Consider the following 23,551-nt stretch of genomic DNA (forward strand, 5'->3'; position numbering starts at 1 on the left):
AAGGTCCATTACAGCCGTTTCCGGAGGCAGCGGTCCGCGCCGTTCAGCTGTAGATAAAGAAACGGGGCCATCGGCAGCAATGGCGAGGCGAGAAAGATAGCGGAGTCCCCATTAGGAGCACTTCACTCCCTCTCCCTTTGAGAATAAATGGGCAGCGGCCAGGGAAACCGGCACTGGTCCTAAGGAATTATTGAAAGAAAACAAAATCGCGCCGCGCCACGAAGAGAAGCCGCGATCATTTTCGCGCAGCTTTCCCCTCATTCACTGCCCAGCACAACCAAACATTCATCATGCTCCATTCATTTTGCTTTTTTTTTTTATCATTGTGCTAGCGACTGTTGAATGGCTGCAAGTGCTCTGGAGGTGATAAAAAGAAATTGTTTTTTCTTTTTTTCAACGTTTTGATTCTCTGTAGGTCGCCGAATGGGCAGGAATTCTCTTTCTAATATTCGCCCTTCAACCTCGCTCTTGAGAAAACAGCCAGCGCAGATTCGTTGGGCTTCAGCGATTGCTGCTTCCAGAATGGGCCTGACTTCGATCACATTATTGAAATTTCGCAAGACGGCAACGGGCGCACTGGTAGAGAATTGGGGAGGTTCGGCACCATCGTTTCGGCTTTATCCTAGAGCACGTTATCGCGATGCTATCATAACCGACAAGCGAAACAAAAGAGCCATTAACACGCTGATATCAGTCTACCTATGACAACCATTCCCGCAGCCCGCCATTGTTCCGGCGAAAAGACGTGTCTATTGAAAAAGGTAGCTATTCCATACTAACTAAGCCTTTCGCTCTGAAGTATTGCAAGTTCCTGTGTAGTAAGCTTTAAATATACCAACAATAAACGCACGCCTGTTCGTATAGAAGCACGCGTCCAATAAATGATCTCCACGGGCATCTGTCTTCAAACACATGCATCCTGCTGCTGACCTTCGAAAATGAGAGCGTAGAGTGAGACATTCGGGAGCGGTGCTAGTGGTAACGTCTGTGATCTGTTTTAAGGCGAAAACCTTATTAGTCCTTAGTTGAGATTCCGCCGGCGACCGATGGCGTTGTTGAGGCCGAGATGGTGCCGAAAAGAGGCGCATGCGTTGCGCCGAATAGATGGCGCCGATAAAGCATACAGTGACGTCATGGCACCGACTCAGCGCGCGGACCATCCCATCGACTCTTGGGATAACCTGGCTCGCGAGATGGAAAAGTGGCACCGGCGTAGTGACGTTATCTCCCCTTACTCTGGGGAGAATCGCTGCAGGTATGTTTCAAGGCCAAGCAAGCTATGGGAGGCCGCGGAGGCACAGTTAACGCTTGGAATTAAACGACTGCCGCAGTCTATTTGATCTGCTGTCACAGCTGTGCAGCTGGAAGTTGCGAACGTGTGCTGGTGTTTGTGCACAGCAAACTATGCACACGTAACGCGTTGCAAAACTTACTTGGCCGCACTAGAGCAATGCTTCCGTTCCAACCGCGCCGCTCAAACCGCCGCCGAGCGTGTCCAGTTAGTCGGAGAGCGAAGATCGGCCTGACGTGGATGTAATAAGCCTTAAGACAATCAATGGACGCAGTAGCAATAAAAGAAACTTCTTGCTTCAAACCTTAATATTAACGCCCCATTACGTAATCAGGAAGTCTGGATAAGCGCATTTTTTGCAGCGGCAAGTTGTTCATACGAACGCCATTGTTTCGCGTATAGCAGGACGGCCTTATTAAAAACACTATATCCGCAGGCCAACTTGTAGCTTTCTACAAATTAATGTCGAAACCCTGACCGACGGCATATATGTAACAGTCTTGACGACTTAACGAGACGGATGTACTATTGCTATCAACATGCTTATAACAGGTTTTCTTATGTATTCCCCAGGTGCCTCAAAATTTGGAGTGAAACATAATTAAAATTTGCGCTCAAAACAAATTAGCCCATCTTCAAGCCTTTATTTAAAATGATTTGCAAAAAAAAAAAAAAAAAAAGCGACTTGGTAGGGCGCGGCTGGAATCCGCGGTTCACTTTTCTATGCTGTTCACTGGGGCTTGAAGAGCATCCAACGGATTCCTAGCCTTACATTTGTGCGAATATTCGAACTTTTCGAACACCGAATCCAATATTATTTTTTTCTATTCGATCCGCTGAACGAATCAAACAGCGGATGTCCAAAAAATTGAAACGAACCGAACCGATTCTTATATTTAAAACGGACACATAGTAATTGCTTCTTGAACGACGTTTCGGAAAGACCGACTTCGGCGTTGTACGGTATGCTGCCGTTATATGCCGTGCATTAAATAGTGTTACAATATGAGTAAAGGTTCAGAGCCGCGACGCACTCCCTTCTGGCGCCGTTCATGAAGATCATACGTATGGACATAGTACCGTGAGAGATGCGACAGGGTTCATGCAGAGTTTGCTAATCTTGCCATCAGGTTCGATATAGTCCTTGGTTCAAATCAGCGTCCCTTTCATATACTGGGATGTGGGCTATCGTTCATCCGCACCCGTCATGAGTGCATTGAGTAGCAAAATATATTTTTCCGATTTGTATGACATGGCGTTCATGGGCTGTTAGTGCCACCTAGCGGAGAACACTGCTGTAAAGTTTGAAAGATAATTCCCCGTAATTTCGTGACATATATATAGCGCCGCTGCCGACTTGTATGTTTCGAAAGAAAATTTGTTCTGTACGAAAACTCTCACATAAAGCGAATAACCACGAACCTATTCAACTGATATTCTAGTCAATTGTTTTTGTGTACAATTCATGTTCGGTCTCACTTTGAATTCATTCTAATTCCATACTATCTGCACATTCCTACTTCATTTCACCATCTGCAAGCGTTGTCATTACTCTGGTTCTCTCCCTCTGATGTTATTGTTAGCACACATATCAATCAACTCCCATTCATTGGAAGAAGCTCACGGTCGCTCTTTTATGTACCTAAATGTTTCCTACCGCGTTCCTGCTGCGACTACGAATTTGGCGTTTGTCCTATCCTAATATCCGAGAACAAGCTTCATAACTTTTAGAACTGCAAGAAAAAAAAATACCGACGGGCACATTGAATCGCTAAACTGCAATGAGGCGAAAGCCTCAATCGCGCGGTGGTCCGAAGCCCTTCACTACAGCGCCTCCTTTTCTCTGTTTCACTCCCACCATCGCGATGACGCGATAGTGTAAGCTACCAGCGAATATAAAAAATCCCCGCTTTGACCGGGCCATATGAAAGTGCCTAACCTAGGGATAACGTCAAAGCAACAGTCCTGGCACGCTAGTTCTGATATCACCCTCTCATATGAAAAGAGAGGTCCAAGTTGGCAGCTCCTACCAAACGTAATGTCAGCAAGCCCTATGTGCTCGGCCATGTCAAGTGCCAGCTACCGCCTCCCACGTAACGAAAGCGTTACGGACGGACGGACGGACGGACGGACGGACGGACGGACGGACACGATCCGCGAGCATGAACCATTAAATGATGTCGCCTTAATATCTCTATTTTTACGTATGTCCTACTCTCTTCATCGCGAAGAAAAGTAAAAAACTTGCCTTTTGAAATCATCCCACACAAAAGAGAAGAAGGAGCTGTCTTGTAGCATCGCATTTCTGTCTCGCAAGTGAAACGGTCAGCTTCATCCCGACCAGTGAACGGAAGAGAGCAGATCAATATACATGGCAGTTATTTATCCCAAACGTGCCTTGTGTGGCTAGGAACAGAATCCCTACGCTACCCTTTCTTTCTTCTTTAGCCCATCCTGCACTTCCTGCTGCCTCAAGAAAATGCCCTTTAGGGGCCATTTCCTTCCCACTGCTTCCGCTTCCTGCGCACGGGTAGCAGAGCTAGTTCTCAGCTACCCACTTCCTATCTCTTCTGTTTTTAACTGCTCTGATATTTGAGCTTCGCCCATCTCGTTCATCGTCTTGTTATTAAAATTCCGGTTAGAATTTGTCCCGCCATGGTCATTCCGAGGTGACGCGAAAAGCAGCCGTCCTGTAAAAATAACGACTGCATGCATTATGCACCGAACGTCAATTATGGTGACAGTGAAGCGTCGGTGCACCTCCGAAGTATCCGTTCCGACAACACTGTTCACGTAATGTTTGTTACATAACAAAATCGTTCCCCGTAAATGGCGCCACAGTTCATGCTGGCGCCCAGACGGTTTCCGCTACCTCGTCCATCTCATCCCTCGAGTGCATGCAGAGGTCGAAGCGCCTTTTTCGGGCCAGTATCACAGACATTTTATATGCCTGAAGTCTAGCCAAGTAGAAACCTCAGATTCGGGAAATTTTATTGCTCTGAAATATTTAAAGAAAAAGGTTCCATTTTATTTTGCGAGCATCTGTGGCAGGCGGAGTTATAACCTCGCCATTAGCCCTCAGTGGCCAATCACCTCCTCGAGGTGAGAAGGTCGCCATGTTGTGGACGAAGCGGAGCACCACAAACACAACGCTTTCACTCATTCCGAAGGCAGTCGACCGAATACAGCAGACGCCTACCTGAATACTTCCCTGCCAGTCATTCGATGTTTGCACCATGACCTGCAGTAATGGGCATATTGTATTCCACCGTTCGGCTAGGCGGGCGACAAAACCATTCTTGTTGGAACAGCTCGAACAACGACCGCGCAATATAAGCCGGAATTGCACATGCACAGGGTGAATTTGCTAAAAGAGGTGCTGTCCGCACCACACGATTTTTACTATCAAATGTCTAGGCAATATTGAAGTGGAGAGGCCAAAATTTTATCGTGCGTCTTACCATTACTAGAGTTCCCCTTCGCACAAACAAATTTAGCGAATTTCACTTTTTATTCTGATCTATTTTGCTTTAAAGGAACACGAGACAGCGTTAAAAAGATGCAAGGTAAAATGACGCGCCAAATATTACATCACTCTTCCCTAAGAACAATAAAGAGAATGAATCGAGAAGAAGCTTCGCGTCAGCATTTATTGAGCCCACACACTGAATTTACAAATAGCGTGGTTGAATAAGTGAAACGTCCTTGACTTACTCAAAGCTAAATAGAGTGCATTGTATTCATTATAACAAGACTACCTTCTCACATTTTTCCAGGTTCAAATGGCGAACTTCAAATGAGAGGACTGCTAAGGGTACCACCAAATTAAAACAAGAAACAGGCATGATTCAATGCAGCATGAATCTACGAGCAGCATTGAGGAGTCTTTCCCAACCTCGCGAACGTGGTAAAGATGATAAACAAGGCACAAGAAAAGTTTGCCCAAACAGCGACACGAATAACATATTTTAAAGTGAATGAAGGTGGAGACCAAGACCTGGGTGTCCAAGGATTGCACTCAATTCAAGCCAAGCAGCAGATCAGGTGTGCGTTTGCACTGACTGGAAGACCACTGGGAAACCGTTGACAATGGCAATCGAACTCCGCACCTTCTATATGCGGAGCGAATGCTCAAATCACTGGACCGCCGCTTTGGTACACATTCAGGTACTGTGATTGCGACCAGGATATTAAATTACTGCAATACCTGGCGAAACAAGGAGAAGGTCTAGGCGGTGGCCACAAACATTATTACTATCAAAAGTGCTGAAAAGCACAGGAGTGGCTCGTGATAGGCAATTGCCTCAACCACTACAACCTCGACCATCATTAGCGATCATCTTACTGGAGCGGTAAAGTTTATAAAATGACATAACCTACCAGAATATTCCCGTACTCGACCACGCTTTCACGGGCGGCGGACGTAGGCTGCCTCCACGCTACGCGTAGCTTCTTGCCGACAGAGCATAACGGCCTGCGTGGATGGAGACCAGCTCAATCATTCTGCTGACGCACAATGCAGGAGTGCGCAGACTGCAATTGTAGCCGTCACAGACGCGCCGGCAGGGCGGGTATTCAGTCTTAGCATAGCCACTCCCCCCCCCTCCCCCCCTCTTTCTCTCTTTGGCTAACATGTCCCCATTAATGCCTCCCTTACAGCGCCCAGCTTACGGACTGGGGAATTAAATATTGGTCGCCTCAATTCGGTTCCTAATATAATTTTGTGTTCTGAATACACAGCGTACGAGTGAACGGGCTCGAAGAGACCAAGTGCAGCGAAAGTAACGTTGCTGCACTCTTCCTGAGCCGAATGCTGAGCCTCGCAAAGTGATTGCAATGTGCAGAGTGATGTGTCCGGCCCGCCCTTAATTTGGCTATTTCGTTTTGCCCCAAGGTAGCCTAGCTCTCTTGACAAAGTCTCCCGAGAAGCCATGACAGCCCTTCTGTCATTACACATACTGCAAGTAACCCGGTGTCATCAAAATAAAAATTATTACAATATCGCCCTAAGAAAGGCCCAGTATCCCTAAAGTGCAGATGTGGTGAGATGGAGGTCATAGTGTAGAAGTCCGTATTAATTACAAGCATTTGTAATTAACGCTCACTAGCATCGCACAATACATGGGTTCTTGTTTTCATATTTGCCTCATTAAAAGCGTAGCAGCAGCGGATGGGATGAACCCCCTATCCTTGGATCAGTAGCCGAACACTGTAACTACAAAGTTTCGGCGCAAATCCCTCCATTGGGCGTGGGTGACAGAACGTCTCGGTGTAACTGAACAAGCTTTCAAAATCACCAGAAAAGCAGGAACAAACGCAGAGGGGTGTGAAAGTGGAACTACGCAGATCATTACAGGTGATCATGGCGGAACATAGAAAGAGAAACGCGTGAAATGCTTCAATTTTCCTTGCTGGGTCTGAAGCGGAAACATCACAATGCGCATGAAACGAAACGCGCTAGCTTTCTCTTCTTCTGTATGTTTGTGCCTGTTGCAACCTATTAGCGACTAGCGAGAGTTCCCTGAGATTTTCACCATGCCGTCATAAAAGGGTTATTCCGCTCGATGCCGACATACTACCTGGCGCGAACCGCAGCGACATCTTGGGTGAAAAAGCTCGGTAGCCCTGTACCGTTCGGGTGAAGAGACGCACGACATCCCGACGCACGTCACACGAAAACCGTTGCCCAGCCTCTCAGCTCACGCCTCCGCTCTCAAATCCATTTTAGCCTCTCTAAGGGCGGTGGTCTTCGTGGAACACGTTTCGTCAGGCTTCGCACTGGGCGCTGCGGTGACGACGCGGCGCTGACACAACTTCATTAAACGCCGAGGTGTGCGCGGCCACCCGTGGAGTGCGTGAGGCACAAGCGCGTGCGGAGAAGTCTCGTTGTCTTACGACACGCCGCTGGTTAATTAAACCAACGCCCTTCTGCAACCCGTTCGTACTGGCCCTCGTGTGAGGAACGAGAAAGAAGATACTTGTCCGGATATTACTTCGCCTACTATCCCTGCATACACTCACTAAGTTTGGTGCCTGCAAGGAGAGCGTGCTATGGTACTCGGATGACGAGAAGAGTAAGACGTAATAACGAGGGGATTCCGAGTAAACGGACGTAATAACGAGCGAAGTGATAGCATAGCATAGCATAGCATAGCATAGCATAGCATAGCATAGCATAGCATAGCATAGCATTGTATTGCATAGCATAGCATTGTATTGCATAGCATAGCATTGTATTGCATAGCATTGCATTGCATTGCATTGCATTGCATTGCATTGCATTGTATTGTATTGTATTGTATTGTATTGTATTGTATTGTATTGTATTGTATTGTATTGTATTGTACTGTATTGTATTGTATTGTATTGTATTGTATTGTATTCTGGTGTAGTGTAGTGTAGTGTAGTGTAGTGTAGTGTAGTCTAGTATAGTGTAGTGTAGTGTACAGTAGAGCAAGAGTGGATCACTCCTGCTTTACTGGCAGCGGTTGTGCTCCTTTTCGGAACAGTCCTTAGTGTTAATGCTGTGAGTGCTTTGTCAGAACAGCCATCGTGCAGGAGAAAAATATTTTGAAAGTACTGTCTTGAGCTCTTTACAGCTCACAAAGTCTTTGCCATGCATCTCCTTGGTTAGTAACGCATGTATACACAATCGCACTAACAAATAAATGGTACAAAAAAAAACAAGACGTCCAAAAATGCACATAAACACTGGTGCACTAGCCACCAAACCATTCTCTCGTTCATTTTCCTTTTTATTTGTTAATTTGATTTTTCGTTTTTTGACGCACCTGGTCACACCAGGGCTTCCCACTTAAGCATCCCGGAAATCGTTTGGTTAGTACATGCGCACATGTGTCTTTCCCTCTTTCTTTTTTTTTTCTATAGGGACGTAAACAGAACTGAGAGACTGCTTTCGCGAGGACCCTGCGCTATATGTTCTGCTGTTTTTGAACACTTCCGCACACGGCACCCTTCTCCGCAGGTTCTCCCCGCCAGAAGCAAAGAAATTCGTCATAGCAAGCAACGTTCTATTGCGACTGGTGTATTTTTAAGAAGTGTTCCCTTTGTTCCCTCCTGCTCATGAAAGAGTGCAGTGTATGGAAATAAATATATCTTCCCCACAGCATTTATCTTCGTCACATGCGTTCACGAGAAGAACAGAACTCCATTTTTTTTTTTTTTTCGTAGCAATGCTTTCGTTGAAACAACGAAACTGTAGAAGTTTAACGAGGCTAAAGCGAGTGGGAAAGCCCTAGTTTGGCGTAGCTTATCTTGGTAGGAGGCGTAAATCACGTTGCCGCCGCCTTGTCGCAAGGTTCGTATACGGACAACATTAATACCCAAGAAAGTAGCAGGGGGGCAGCGGCCGATGTAGCTCAGTTGGAAGAGCACCGGACGCGATATTCGGAGGTCGTGGGTTCGGTTCCCACCATCGGCACGTTGTTTTTTCTTCTACTTTGTGTTTAATTATCTTTCCCTAAACAGATTACATTACTAATTTCTGTGATTATCCAAGTAAACATTTAAAAAAATACATAAAGTACCATCCCCAACGCATTCCTTGGCCTCGCCGACTGTTGGCTTCTTTTCCTTCATGTATTATAACGTATCCTCAATCACAGTGTACGTGACAATATATATATATATATATATATATATATATATATATATATATATATATATATATATATATATATATATATATATATATATATATAATTTTTTTTTCTTTGCTGCGTAGAGAATTGTATCTTAGAAACTAAGGCAAATATTTTTCTGAGGAGTTGGGGAGGTGGGCTGCACAGCGAGGCGGACGTTAAGCACATCTTTTTATCAAGAATACACAGTCCAAGGATTTTACTCCTCCGTCTCAGCTGTAACCGGCCTGGTTGCTTACCTTCAGCGTTCGCTATCTCATAGGTGACGGGAAATCTCATCGCCACCTTTATCGAGTTTAGATATTTCAGGAATACTTCCCTAGAGTCTCTTTACAGAGCTTGGAAACAGAACACTTGGGGTGTTTATTTTTGAAAAAGACTACACTTAAGTGTAACTTCGATGAATAAAAAAACAACTGAAGTTTACTAATCCACGTTTTATTTTTTACTAGGAACTATTATAGAGCGAAATTGATTGATACCAACATCAAAAATGAAATGTTCTCTTCTGAAATGCTTTAAAACCGCAATGTGGCTTGAACTGTCGAACATCAGGAATACATTAAAGCAGAACAGCGCAAGCTACGCAGGGACAAGAAAGGAAGACGAGGCACACACGCAGCGCATCTTGTCCCTTTCATGTCTTGTGTAGCTTGTTCTGCCTTGAGATGAACCACTAGTCCGCTATGTGTTATATCGGAAATACGCGTCTGAAATCGTATTTGGTCGGCATCCATGTCCTACCCATTCAAAAAATAGCGTCGCTTGAAATTTTTTAGCCTCAAATGAAGAGCTATTCGTGCATTCTACGACGCAGAAGACGTTAACTTGACGACAATACCGCGCATACCAACGCCATTCTATAAATGTGCAATGCATGCAAGCTAACTCAACGCGACATTTCGCGTCATATTGCGATACAGAAAATTTAAAAAAAGAGGATATACGATTGCTGCTGACGGTATTCAACTTCGCAATATAATGCTGGCCCGTAAAGACAAAAATTAAAATTTGGTTCGCAAATTTCAGGTCTAACCTAGACCTAAACGGTCTGCCCGTCCAGCCATTAAACTCTACAACGTCCTCCTTTGTGCACAAGCCAACTACACAAACGGCATCAAGGTGTCTCTCGCTTTTTAAGACACGAATCTGTAGACAACCAAAACAACAACAACAACAAACAAACGAATATACGAAGTTAGAGCCTATTCTATATTTTTTCCATGTATAAAGGTCCTTAAACTCGCACACACTGCTTTACCAGTTCTCGATGGGTATAAAAGAGGCTCCAGCACGACGCCTGCCGACGCCTGCCGACGCCTTCTTCCTTCGTCGACCTCGTCTCGAGCGGCGCATGGACGACGTTAGCGCTTTTTTCTTCTGCGCATACGTATTTCACCGCGGAGAATCTTAGGGCCATTTAAGCTCCTCCTTTAGCCGTATGACGTGACTATAGCAATGGCTTACATGCACCCTGTTTCCTGATTGAGCCTTAATTTCTTCAGTTTTATCTCTATAATCTCAAATATACTCATCTCATACATGTATAGCTTACAGTTGTAAGCACATCGTGGAAAGACTACACGACACAGATATAAAGTCCGGTATAACCAAACCATCCGAACATGCTTGCGCCGCCTTAAAGCAGCGTGCGTAACTCGAGATCAAAGGGTCCCGGGAAAGTGTCCATAAGGCACACTGACCAGTACGCCGAAAAAAGTAAACTTAATGTTGTTCCAAAAGGACGCGCCAAATCAAAATCTTTTTCAAACAGGGCCCTGTTCAAATAGTTCGCTTTAGTATTCCACTTATGCTATCTGTCAAGTCAATAGCCTGCTCACTCTGTTGCACCGTGAAAAGAATCACAAGTATTTGCTGACGAGTCGATATCGCTTTAACTTCTCCTTGCCCAGCTTCCGACGTCGAACACTTTGTAGTCTTCGTTTGAACGAATGCAAGATGAACCAAGAAGCTCTACAAAAGTCTATATTCTTCCTCATCAACGCCAGTATCGGCGCAAAATGAAACGACTTAAAAAGAGACAGCAACTCTTAGAAGAAACGCAAACACGGCGTTTAGTTGATAGAGTGCATTGTGTTCCAGCTCCCGCGACTCTGCGTCTCGCTTTGCCCCAGCTATGCCAGACTTAATGCGAGTTTTTTTTTTTTCTACTCCTCTCTCTCTTGTTCCCCTCCAGACTCTCTTTCCGTCCGCTCTGGCAATGCACTGGGCTCGCTTCGGTGGCGAGCGAACATTGTTTCTCTTCACGAGGACCGATATTGCGAGCTTGCTGCTAATGACCCCAGCTTGGAAACAAACGGCTTTTTAATTGATTGCAAAATTCGACACGTCGGCTTAATTACGTGCCGAACAACGCCAGCCCCAGGAAGCGGGGGCGAGAGGGCGGAGGGGGATAGAGGGTGGAGCAGCTGGCGCTGGTATCTTTCCGACATAAAGATCTCAACTCCCCGCTCGCAAACAAACAAAAAAAAAAAACAATGAATAAGTATAATTGGCCGAGCGGAATGGCACCTCTCGGGATCAATTAATTCATGACTGGAATTCTATTGCACCGGCCACGCTCGTGAGCTGACGGGTAAGCGACAGAATGCGCGAGTAAAAATAAGCAAGGCAGCTGGCAGAGCTCCACATAGGGGTTTCGGGGTCTACAGTAATGGATGGCATGCGGCGATATCTCTGTGCGGCTTCCGCCGCATTACCGGGAGGAGGCGTTTGGCTAGATCGTGTTGTCGCTGCGCTAACATCGTGCCAGCGATGTGCGCTCTTTTTTAGCCTTACGAAGCAAGTTTTTAACGGCTTTAAAATACAAAAAAAAAGAAGCAATGTAGTGCCAAGCTTTGTGCCGTCTGTAAGTTTGACCTTCGCTATCTTCCAAAAGCGGGCTGCCAGAACTAGAGCGGGTTTTCGTACGATACTATTTGCATGCGTATGTCAGGAATAGTAACAATCAAAAATAAAGTCCGCCCTCGTAGACGCTACCAACCGCTAAAGTTAGAGCAGTCACAAGCGCGCACTTCCGAAAGGAAGAGTTTAAGAGAAAATGCGGAGTCTTAACCACTTGTCACTGTTTTACGTTGCCAGGACAATGGGAAAGTGAGGTGAGCTGGGAGGAAACAAGATTGTGAAGAAACAAGCGCGAAGCTGCAGTTATCATTTCCTATTGGTCAGTCCTCAGCAACGCAGCAGAGAAAGTAAACCGAAGAATTCTGTGTTACATTTAGCCCAGCTCTTTATTTAGCCTAACTCGTTGATGTACTAGGAACCGCCTGAAGCTGACGGAAAATCTCTATTAAGTCATTTTTGTCCGCGGCAGTGTGACTTCATGCATCCCTGACTGCTAGGAAAGGCTAGTTAACACCGTTGGTAAAACACCCTTACACCCCGCGTACATTTTTCTGTTACTGCGAACGTCTAGCGTGCTCGTACTTAGAATAGAGGCGGCGCCCTAAACATTTTCCTTAGTCACGATAAGGGATGCTTTCGAATACGCTAGTTGAAAGCAATTGACACGCCCTTCTTGACTGCCATATTAGCATAAAAAAAAAAAAGGTTTTCGATTCAACGCAGTTAATAATAGAGATCGTCCTAAAATATTAATTACGAAGAAGTGCAGTTGAGCACGAACGCGATTCTTGAAAACCAAAGTACTCTATATTAGTGAAATAGTTTACCCCGCCTGCATGCAAGAAACAAGCGCTCATTTGCCCGACTAGAATTCTTTTGTTTATATAATAAGCCCTGCTTTAACGGGAGCGATCTCGTGAAATATGAAGCCCTGGATCCCGTTCACATGGCGCACATTAAATAAGGACACTCTGTCACAGTCCTAACGACCAACTTCGGCGTTTATTTAAACTTTCTGTCTTTTTTTTTTTTTTTTTTTTACCCCTCGAACATTTCATGCTTTCCTCTGCCACGTCACATAAAATAAAATCGCCAACTGGCAACCTACCATGGTCGTCTGAAAAGGTCACATTCAAGGGCGTATCCTAATGACACAAGCCATGGAGGCACAGCACGTAAACGCGCTACATACCCACGGCATCTTGAGATTCTCCCGTCACACCCCGCCCACTTGTAGGCCTTTTCTTTAAGTGGAGCCGGCGGAGACCTAACGGCAGGCGTGCATCTGCGTGGGACCGCTTCAAAGATCCTTTTATGTTCAATGCAATTTGGGTGTACCGAGTATTAAGCTAGCAGTAGTGGAAGCAGAGAGTTGCAAGAATACAGCTACTGAAGTGCTATTGAACGGTATTTGAAACCTTTTCTCGCGCTCAAATAACACCTGAAAGCTACAATCGCCGTTGCTACAAGCCCAATTCAGGACAGCGAGACCCTATCGGGGACCCTAGAAGGGGCGGCGAAAGTTAGGTTGGCGGATGAGATTAAGAAGTTCGCAGGGGAGAAGTGGACGCAGTTAGCACAGGACCGGGTTAATTGGAGGTGTGTGGGAGAGGCGTTCTCCCTGTAGTGGATATAGTCTGGCTTGTAACAACGACGACGATGACGACAACGATGATGATGATGATGATGATGACAGGTTATAGAGAAAGGGTAATTTCAAGGCAACAATGCGCACACTTGGAATACCGCGCTGGAAAGGCGAAGGGTGCGGCTTTCAATCTATGCATGCGCACTCGGGCCCCGCTATTCCCCGATATAGAGTCCTATTATTCTAACACTAGCTACAGCTTTCATTCGAATACAGCTTCATGCGCTGTCAAAATTTCGAAAGTACTAATCCTTGGAGTAGTGCTCAGATGTCCTGTTTACAAATCGCGAATGCGCTGGATCATCAAGGAAGCGTGGTTTTATTCATCGCGAGTCAAGCTTATCACAAAGTAGCCCCGCTTGACAATCCTCACTCTACATTCCTTCGCGTTAAACCGAATATTCGCTTGGAAAGCAATGAGTCTTTACCGCTGTAAAGCTTTGCCTCAAACACACGCTTTAGCAACGTTTTCTAGAAAACAAAATGAAGAAATAAAAAGCATAAGCTGGTGCAAAGCGGGTAAAAACGTCTATAACCAAAGATCAAGCCAAACTGATAAGGCAATTAGGTCCACCAGTATCTGCGTGCAGCACTGGTGTTAAAGATTGAAACACAGACAGAAGTAGCGCAGAAAAGGACCGCAATAACAAGAAGAGTGTGAAAAAAAACACACACATATTTTATTTTGATCTCAGGAGAAGCATTAGGAGTGGTAAAACTGAAAAACAAAATGGCGTGCCTTATTGGTAGGCATGGCCTTAGTAAGCACTGCGTTTCAGCATTCGCGTATAGTTAATTACATGAGCCAAATACAACCGAAACTCCGAAAAATATAAAAATTTAAACTGATTTATTTCTGTTATTCTGAAACAAATTGTAGAGTGGGACTGGCACTCAAAATTTTTATTTACTTATCATGTGCCCTCATTTCTCAAGCCGTTCCAGCAAAATACGAATCGCAGTAGTTTATAATCAAAGCGCGGGTGCTTGTGGGGCATATGCCGCTGATAATTAGCTCCATGCGGCACTTACCTGCTCCGCAGTTCTGCTTCCATCAGAGCTGCATGCAAGACAGTGAGTGACCGATTCGGGGCAATTAGCGTACAGAAAATTCTTTGCGTATTCTTCGTGAATTTCTCGATGCGATGTTAACACTAGTGAATTCAGAGAACAAAGAGTTAAATTGAATCGCCATTGTAATTGGCTTATCCTGTTCCCAGTTTTGCTTCTTACATTTTTCGATTCACCAAAACAACACGAACAAACAAAGAACGCACAGAGGCGAGTGCTACGTCCAACTGCTGGAAGTAGCGCTCCTCCCCCTCCGCTTTTTTTTTTATTTTTCTTTCGTCCGAGTTGTTTCAGCGCTTTCAAAAATGTCCCTTTGCACCAACTAACCCGATCCACCACCCTTATAAACTCTCTTTGAGTCTCGCAAGCAAAACATTTTGATTCCGGTTTACACCTTCTTCAGTCTCCCAAACGAAGAATTTTGTTCTGATTTACTACCTTCAGAACACACACCAGTCAAGTGCAGGCATCCAAATAAGCACGTCGCGTTCACGCTAGCTAGATACACGGAATCTGAGAGGCAGAAAAAGAGCATGCACTTAATCGTCGTCATGCGCTGTACATATATATATATATATATATATATATATATATATATATATATATATATATATATATATATATATATATATATATATATATATATATATATATATATATATATATATATATATATATAATCACAGCCGAAACGTCAATAAATTGTTTCACACGTTGGTCTTCATTTTTCCCTACTATATATATATATATGCACTAGACGACGACGAAGTGAAAAGTTCAAGAGCGAAGGGGAAGTCGACGAGGAAGACAGAACAAAGAAGGGCGTTCGAAAGAACGGTCGTGTTTCTGCTTGTTCTCCGTTACAATGGCGCAGTCGACCAACGTCGGACCCGACCCCGACCTCCCCGACCCCCGCCGCTCCTAAAGTTTTCCCCACCCGCACCATCCTTCGAAGCGGCCTGGCCTCCCCCGACCGTTGCCTCCTCGGCGGATTCGGCCTTGGCCCTCCTTCCCGAAGTGTTCTCCACCCTCCGAGAGGTATCCGCCACTTTCGCTGCAGCACTTGGCCGCGTCTCAATGTCCTCTGGATGCCCAGTACCACTGGTACCGTTTCCGGAGTTCCGTGGCTTCTCTGACGACGCCGAAGCGTGGGTTGAATTTGTCGACGCTGCTGCCCGGCGTTCCGCGTGGTCTCCCGCCATCACGCTCGCCGTCGCGGAAGACCATCTCCGTGGTGCCGCCAGCGCCTGGCATCAGTACGAAGGCCGCCGCTACACCACTTGTTCGGCCTGGACCTCTGCCCTCCAGGCCGCGTTTACACCCCTGGCCAGTGCGCACGACGCCAAATTCACGACGATGAGATCGCGGCGCCAGGCTCCAGATGAAGACGTAGCCCTTACATTTATGATAAGGTCCGTCCTCTTCAGGCCTGCGATATCGAGTGGCCCGCGTCCGCAGCAAAACTGTGCATCGTCGATGGGCTTAACGATGACACCCCGCGACGATTGGCAGTGCCATGCAAGGCGACCGCCCGGTGGACAAAGAGTCCAGTGTGGACTTAATGGATGCGCGGTGGACATACACGATGCGATGGTCGTCGCGGGGTTCTTGCTGCCATCGGAACATCAGCAGCACCTCAGCATGCTGCCCGTCCATGCATAGCTCTATCCATCTAAAACGGCGATGCGCAGCTCCGCACAAGCTGTACCGCCCTTACCCCAGCCGTGGACAAGCATCCTGAAGGTGAGGCTAACCGCATGCAACATCAATAGGAAGCGGTGCGGCACGCGAAGGAAGCCTCTGTTTCCCGAGGGCGGATGAGTGGAACAGTGAAGTGGTGTTTAACGCGATAGGCGGCTACGGCTTCATCAACCGCACTGGCTCTGGCGAAGACATGTTTGTCTACCGCAAAACGTTCCAACACTCGCTTAAACTTCGCCGCATCCGGAAAGGGCAGGAGGTTGAATAAGAAGTGATTCGAGGAGAAAAAGGCCTCACTGCTGTCAATGTCAGTGCGCTAGACGTAAAGTCCGAGCAGAAACGCCTCCAGTTTGTTGGGAAAAAACAAACCCACACATGCCGGTGTATGCAGCAAAGCTGTGCACGGCACGGTGCTTCCGGTGAAAGCGGTGGCAGCAAGAACAAGCATTTTGGTGCAGCTTTTTCCATTTCCGTCACCACGGTGGATACATCACGAGCGCAGTTCCAGATCAGGGAGAACCATCGGATACCGCACAAGAGCAAGCCACTAAAAAGTAACTGGCATATGAGAAATTTTCAAGAGCATGGCTATCACCAAGGCCTTGGCAGACCGCCCAAGTGGCAACTGCCCAAAGAGTCACGCACAGAGAGACGCGCCAATCGCTGAACCAGACAATAAACAAAGATTATCGGTGCGAACACCTTCACGGCAGCACAGGAAGACAGCCCGAAAAAAAAAAAGCACCATGTGCAACAGATGCAATGTCAGCGACGTGGTGGTGCTCTATTTAAGGACGAGCGCAGTCGTGGCCGAGTGTGATGTACTAGGCGACGACAAAGTGAACAGTGCAGGAGCGAAGGGGAAGAAGACGAGGAAGACAGAATAAAGCAGGGCGTTCGAAAGAACTGCCATGTTTTTACTTGTTCTCCGTTACAATTTATATATATTCTTACCACTTTCCAGCGAGAACAACGAAAAGATAAAAACTTGGTACCAGTTTTTGAAAAAGCTCGGGATCCGCCATATGCGAACCCTTTCTGCATTCGCGATGGTTTACTGTATCGAAAAAATTATTCATCCGGCGGCGCGCGCTTTCTGCTAGTCGTTCCGGCTAGCCTATATTCCTCTGTTCTACACGCTATGCACGATGACGTTACAGCTGGGCACTTGGGGTTTGCCAGGACTCTTACCCGCATTAAGGAACGTTTCTACTGGCCAAATATGCGTCGAACGACTCAGCGTTACTTGAACTCCTGTGTGCAGCGCCAGCAGTTAAAGCTCCCCACGACTTCACCGCCGGGCCGCTTGCATCCGGTGACACCCCCTACCACACCATATGAGCAAGTGGGTGTTGACCTCATAGGCCCGTTTTCCCGCTCGTCCAAAGGCAATCGTTGGGTCATCGTCTAGGTTGATCACCTCGCGCGTTACTGTGGAACTGCCGCCATCCCTTCCGCCACCGCCGCTGACGTCTCTTTCTTCTTCAAGCTGTCGTCCTCCGTCACGGGCCTCCTCGTGTCATTATCAGTGACCGTGGCCACCAATTTACGGTAGATGTTGTGGAACGGCTTCTGTGCTATTGTACTTGCCAGCTGCGTCACTCTACGCCGTACCAGACCCATAGAAATTGCCTCGTTGAACGTACAAACCGGACACTGACGAACATGCTTGCGATGTATGTTGATTCGCAGCACAAGAACTGAAATGACATGATTCCATTCAGTACATATGCCTATAACACCCCGAAGCATGGTGCAACTGCTTATAGCCCATTTTTCTTCCTCTACTCCCGTCCGCCTCGACGTTCTCTCGACACCATTTTGCCGTTCTTTCTCGACACCGAGCCTTCAGTTTCGAGCATCCTCTGCCGCGCTGAAGAGGCTCGTCGAGTTGCCCGATTACGCACTTTGGCTTCGCAGGACCGCTCTAAGCAGCGCTACGATCGTCGGCATCAGGATGTCTCCTACCTTCCCGGCGACTTAGTATGACTCTGGACACCTCTCAGCAAACGTGGTTTGCCCCAGAAGCTGTTGTCGCAGTCATCATCATCATCAGCCTGATTATACCCACTGCAGGGCGAAGGCCTCTCCCATATTTCTCCACTTAACCCGGTTCTGTGCTAGCTGCATCCACTTAACCCCTGCGAACTTCTTAATCTCATCCGCCCACCTAACTTTCTGCCGCCCCCTGCTACGCTTTCCTTCCCTTGGAATCCAGTTTGTTACCCTCAGCGACCATCGGTTATCCTCTCTTCGCCCTACATGTCCTGCCCATGTCCATTTCTTCTTCTTAATTTCCACTAGAATGTCGGTAACTTGAGTTATTTCTCTGACCCACTCTGCACGCTTTCTATCTCTTAATGTTACCCCTACCATTTTTCGTTCCATAGCCCTCTGGGTTGTCCTCAACTTAAGTAGAACTCTCTTGGTTAGCCTCCACGTTTCAGCCCCATAGGTGAGTACAGGCAAGATGCAACTGTTGTATACTTTCCTCTTGAGCGATACCGGTAAGCTGCTAGTCATAATCTGCGAGTGCTTGCCAAATGCGCACCATCCCAATCTTATTCTTCTTGTTATTTCCTTTTCATGGTCCGGATCTGCGGTTACTACCTGTCCTAAGTAGACATATTCGCCTACTACTTCCAGTATTTCGCTACCTAATGTAAACTGCTGTTCCTTCCCGAGGCTGTTGAACATTACCTTAGTCTTCTGCATATTGATTTTCAAGCCTACCTTTCTACTTTTTCTATCTAGGTCATCAATCATTATTTGCAGTTCATCCCCCGAGTTGCTTAGCAAGGCAATGTCATCAGCAAATCGCAGATTACTGAGGTATTCTCCATCTACCCTTATCCCTAACTGCTCCCATTCCAAGTCTCTGAATACTTCCTCTAAACAAGCTGTGAATAGTACTGGGGAGATTGTGTCTCCTTGCCTAACACCTTTCTTTATGGGAATTTTGTTACTTTCTTTATGCAGAACTATGGTTGCTGTGCAGCCACTATATATATCTTCCAGCACTTTCACGTACGGCTCGTCTACCCCCTGATTTCGCAATGCCTGCATCACCGCCGAGGTTTCAACTGAGTCAAATGCTTTTTCGTAATCAATGAATGCTATGTATAAGGGCTGGTTATATTCCGAGCATTTTTCTATCACCTGGTTGATGGTATGGATATGATCGATAGTAGAGTACCGTTTCCGAAACCCTGCTTGATCCTTTGATTGATTGCAGTCTAAGGTTGTCCTGATTCTATTAGCGATTACCTTAGTAAATACCTTATACGTAACAGACAGTAAGCTGATTGGTCTGTAATTTTTAAGGTCCTTAGTGTCCCCTTTCTTGTGAATGAGGATAATTTTTGCATTCTTCCATGGTTCCGGTACCGTCGATGACAACAGGCACTGCGTATACAGGGTGGCCAGTTTTTCTAGCACGATATCCCCCCCGTCCTTCAGCAAATCTGTAGTTATCTGATCCTCTCCAGCTGATTTCCCCCTTTTCATAGTTTCTAATGCTTTCTTGACCTCGTCTTTCGTCACTGGTGGAACGTCTGACTGTTTTTCCCTACCGTCAAACTCATTACGGTCCTGACTACTTTGGCTGCTGTAGAGATCTGTATAGAACTCCTCGGCTACTTTGACTATCTTGTCCATATTAGTGATGACGTTGCCCGCCTTGTCCCTTATCGCATACATCTGGTTTTTGCCTATGCCCAATTTCTTCTTTACCGCTTTAAGGCTTCCCCCGTTCTTTACAGCATGCTCAATTTTCTCCATGTTATACTTCCTTATATCGGCCACCTTGTCGCAGTGCACATGCCCATTTATTGTGCTCACACGCATCAAGGAGTTGAATTACGTCGTGTCTCGTCAATGTTCCCAAGGCCGCCCCTCTAGGAAAACACAAGTTGTCCATGTCGCGAGAATGAAGCGCTGACACTCTCGGGGCTCTGACTGACAGCTCAGGGGTTTCGTCTGCGAAAGGGGAAATGTCAGGCATGCGCACAGAAGAGAACAAGAAAGTGTGAAAAAGAGGCTCTCCAGAAGGAAGGTCGAGGAAGAGGAAGCTCACCATTTGTTGGTTAGCGAACCAGGCTAAGGTGAAGGAGCGCTCTGTAAATCACTTTAACAATATATATATATATATATATATATATGTATGTATGTTTATATGTATGTATGTATGTATGTATGTATGTATGTATGTATGTATGTATGTATGTATGTATGCATGCATGCATGTATGTATGTATGTATGTATGTATGTATGTATGTATGTATGTATGTATGTATGTATGTATGTATGTATGTATGTATGTATGTATGTATGTATGTATGTATGTATGTATGTATGTATGTATGTATGTATGTATGTATGTATGTATGTATGGTCGGTTGGTCTGTGGGGTTTAACGTCCCAAAGCAACTCAGGCTATGAGAGACGCCGTAGTGGAGGACTCCGGAAATTTCGACCACCTGAGGTTCTTTAACGTGCACTGACATCGCACAGCACACGGACGCCTTGCTTTTCGCCTCCACCGAAAAGCTGCCGCCGAGGCCGGGATTCGATCCCGCGCCCTTGGGAACAGTAGTCGAGCGTCGTAACCACTGCGCCACCCCGGCGGGGCATGTATGTATGTATGTATGTATGTATGTATGTATGTATGTATGTATGTATGTATGTATGTATGTATGTATGTATGTATGTATGTATGTATGTATGTATGTATGTATGTATGTATGTATGTATGTATGTATGTATGTATGTATGTATGTATGTATGTATGTATGTATGTATGGGAGAGAGAGAGGCAGAGAGCGCATGAGGCAGACAGCGCGTGGGGATTCATAATCCCCTGCCCCCATTATAAAGGGCTGCGCGTAGTTACCATGCGTGATTACGTGCGCTCTTGGGGAGGACCGCGAGGAGAGGGCACACTGGCCACCCTCCCATCCTCCCAGGCTCCCGCGGCGACACCGCACGGGTTTCCTTCTTTCCTACCGGATACCCAGGAAACCTCCTCTCCCCGAGCCAAGGTGAGATGCGCGTCTGTCGCAACTCCCTCGGCGTCTTTTGACGGTTGGGCGTGCACACGCACGGTTCAGCATTGCCGTCGGGAGACCGCCGCCTTCACCCTCTGCTCCCGGTCCAGCGCGCACTGACTGCCGCGGGCCGTGAGCACGAAGCCGCACGCAGGTGAGCAGTACCTCTCCCTCCTCGTGCGTGCTTCTCCCTTAGGTGGTTCTATTTCACCCCCGTACGCGGCTTTCGCTCGCTACACGGCGGTTGTTCTGTGTTTTCCTTTGCCGTGTACTCGAGCACAATAAACTGTTCGAGTACGAACTCGGTGTCTGTCCCCTCTGGCTCGAACCCGCCGCAGTAGCGACTTCTCGCACCGCGGGTTGGGGGTCACAGCTCTGTCTGCTAGGGCTGCACGTCGGGGCTAGAAGGCGACTGTAGCGTCTAGTCCCCTCGTGGCGCATTCTTGCGGGAGTAACACCCCCATATCTGGCGCCCGAACGTGGGGCCAGAGGTGTGACAAACCGAGTGTCTGTGCATCGGGTTTTCGACACAGACAGGCCATGGAAGCGAGCATGCCTGACTTTCAGTCGCTGCTAATGCTTTCCGATATGGCTTCCCAACGGCAACCTGTTGGCGCGGCTGTATCTGCTACAGCCGGTCCAATTACAGAGGCTGACGCTAGCGACGCTAGCCCCAGTGACCTCATATCGTTTGAGCCGAGCTGTGCTTCTCCCGACACACTCACTCAGACGCGCGGCGACGCAGGGCACTTTTCGCCAAGCGCTATGCCGCGAGGTATGGAGTGCACGGAGCGGCCGCTACCCTGTACATCCCAGCCGGTCGTTCAGCCAGATTTCTCTGGCCAGACCAATCCCCAAGAGGCTATGCTGCGCGACGCTTTGCGCCTCATAGAAAGCCTCACGGGTGTCGTGCAGACGACTCTGCACACATCCGCGCCAGCTGCGAGACCGAGGTTAGAGGTGGTTTTGCCCAGTTATAGCGGTTATCATGATCGTGTCAGTGCCAACGAGTACCTGGACCGCATGCTGACTTACCAGCAGGCGACAGGGCTACCCGATGGCGAGATTCTGAGACGCGTTGTGCCAGTCTCACTGACCGATCAGGCTGCCCGCTGGTTCCGCCTCACTGGCCACCGGTCAAGCACGCTGGATGAGTTCCGAACGCGGTTTCGCGAGGAATTCTTGCCCGCAGATTACCAACGGCGTCTGCGGCGCGAGCTGGAGCTACGTACTCAGCATCCGGACGAGTCCTTGCTCGAGTACGTGAGGGCGATGGACGAGTTGTATCGTCTCGCATACCCCTCGGCTCCGAACGGTGAGAAGGTAGAGCGTGTTACGCGACAAGCTCACCCTACCTTCGCAGCCTACCTGCGAGGAGCTCAGTTCAGAGATTTGGACGAGCTCGCCTCGGCAGCCAAGCGCATACAGGCGGACATTCTCGCTTCGCGCACCTATCGGCCACCCCCGCCGGCGTCGCACGCACTTGAGCCGCGATGCGCCTGGAACGGAGGCACTTTTCGACCTCGTTCCCGGGGAGCCGAATTGGTTGCATTGAGTGACGGACAAACGAGAAACGGTTGGGACCTGTCTGACCGAGCTCTCGACCCGTACACTTATGCCATGCGTACAGCACACGCTACGCCCGGCCAAGACACGCAGAATCGTGGTCGGCATCCCGACACGAGGACGCAAGCGCAACGCGCACCTGCAACGGTAAACCCTGCAGAGAGGTACGGTCAATCGGCGCGCGGCGACAACAGCCCCGCCCGACAACGGCCGACTGCCCTCTGCTACCGGTGCAACCACCCAGGGCACTACGCCAGGGAATGCAGGCGCCCCGCTGCCCGAGAGTACGCGCTTTCGGGAAACGAGCGGAGCCGCCGCTGAGCACGACTGCACAGCCGGCGGCGTCAACAGCGGTGCTCAGTGAGTCACACGAACTCCTGGCCCCGTTGGCTTGTCGTTTTGGTCCCCACAGCGACACGCCAGTGCCACTTATTGAGCTTACTGTCGTCCGGCGTAAGTTCATGGCTTTGCTAGACACAGGAGCGTCCGCTTCGTTGTTTGGCGACGAGGTATGCGAACATCTCCGTCGGAGTGGGATCCGATTGCGAGAGAGCAACCTCGCCTTCCGACCAGCCAGCGGCACGGCGCACGCGAGCGGTGCCGCGCGGCTTGTGGTGCGATGGGAGAAACGAGTCAGGCGCCAGCGCCTCACCCACCTCCCCGGCCTGTCGGTCCCAATCATTCTTGGTAGAGACTTCCTCG

The 23,551-nt window shown here is 47.7% G+C and overlaps 2 protein-coding genes across 6 annotated transcripts in view; one reads left to right on the top strand and one right to left on the bottom strand.

Annotated features, from left to right (window-relative positions):
- The window catches only part of CASK (peripheral plasma membrane protein CASK), a 756,819-nt gene that overhangs the window by 465,533 nt on the left and 267,735 nt on the right, over positions 1-23,551 (bottom strand). The gene's annotated exons all lie outside the window — the stretch shown is intronic.
- On the top strand, positions 22,009-23,410 carry LOC146200105 (uncharacterized). Its single transcript, XM_084592869.1, has one exon. It carries the CDS (start codon positions 22,049-22,051, stop codon positions 23,168-23,170), a length of 1,122 nt encoding a protein of 373 aa, XP_084448995.1. The 5' UTR covers positions 22,009-22,048; the 3' UTR covers positions 23,171-23,410.

The sequence above is a fragment of the Amblyomma maculatum genome, chromosome 2, assembly GCF_055883805.1.
Source record: "Amblyomma maculatum isolate TAMU_Amacu chromosome 2, ASM5588380v1, whole genome shotgun sequence".
Lineage (NCBI taxonomy): Eukaryota > Metazoa > Arthropoda > Arachnida > Ixodida > Ixodidae > Amblyomma > Amblyomma maculatum.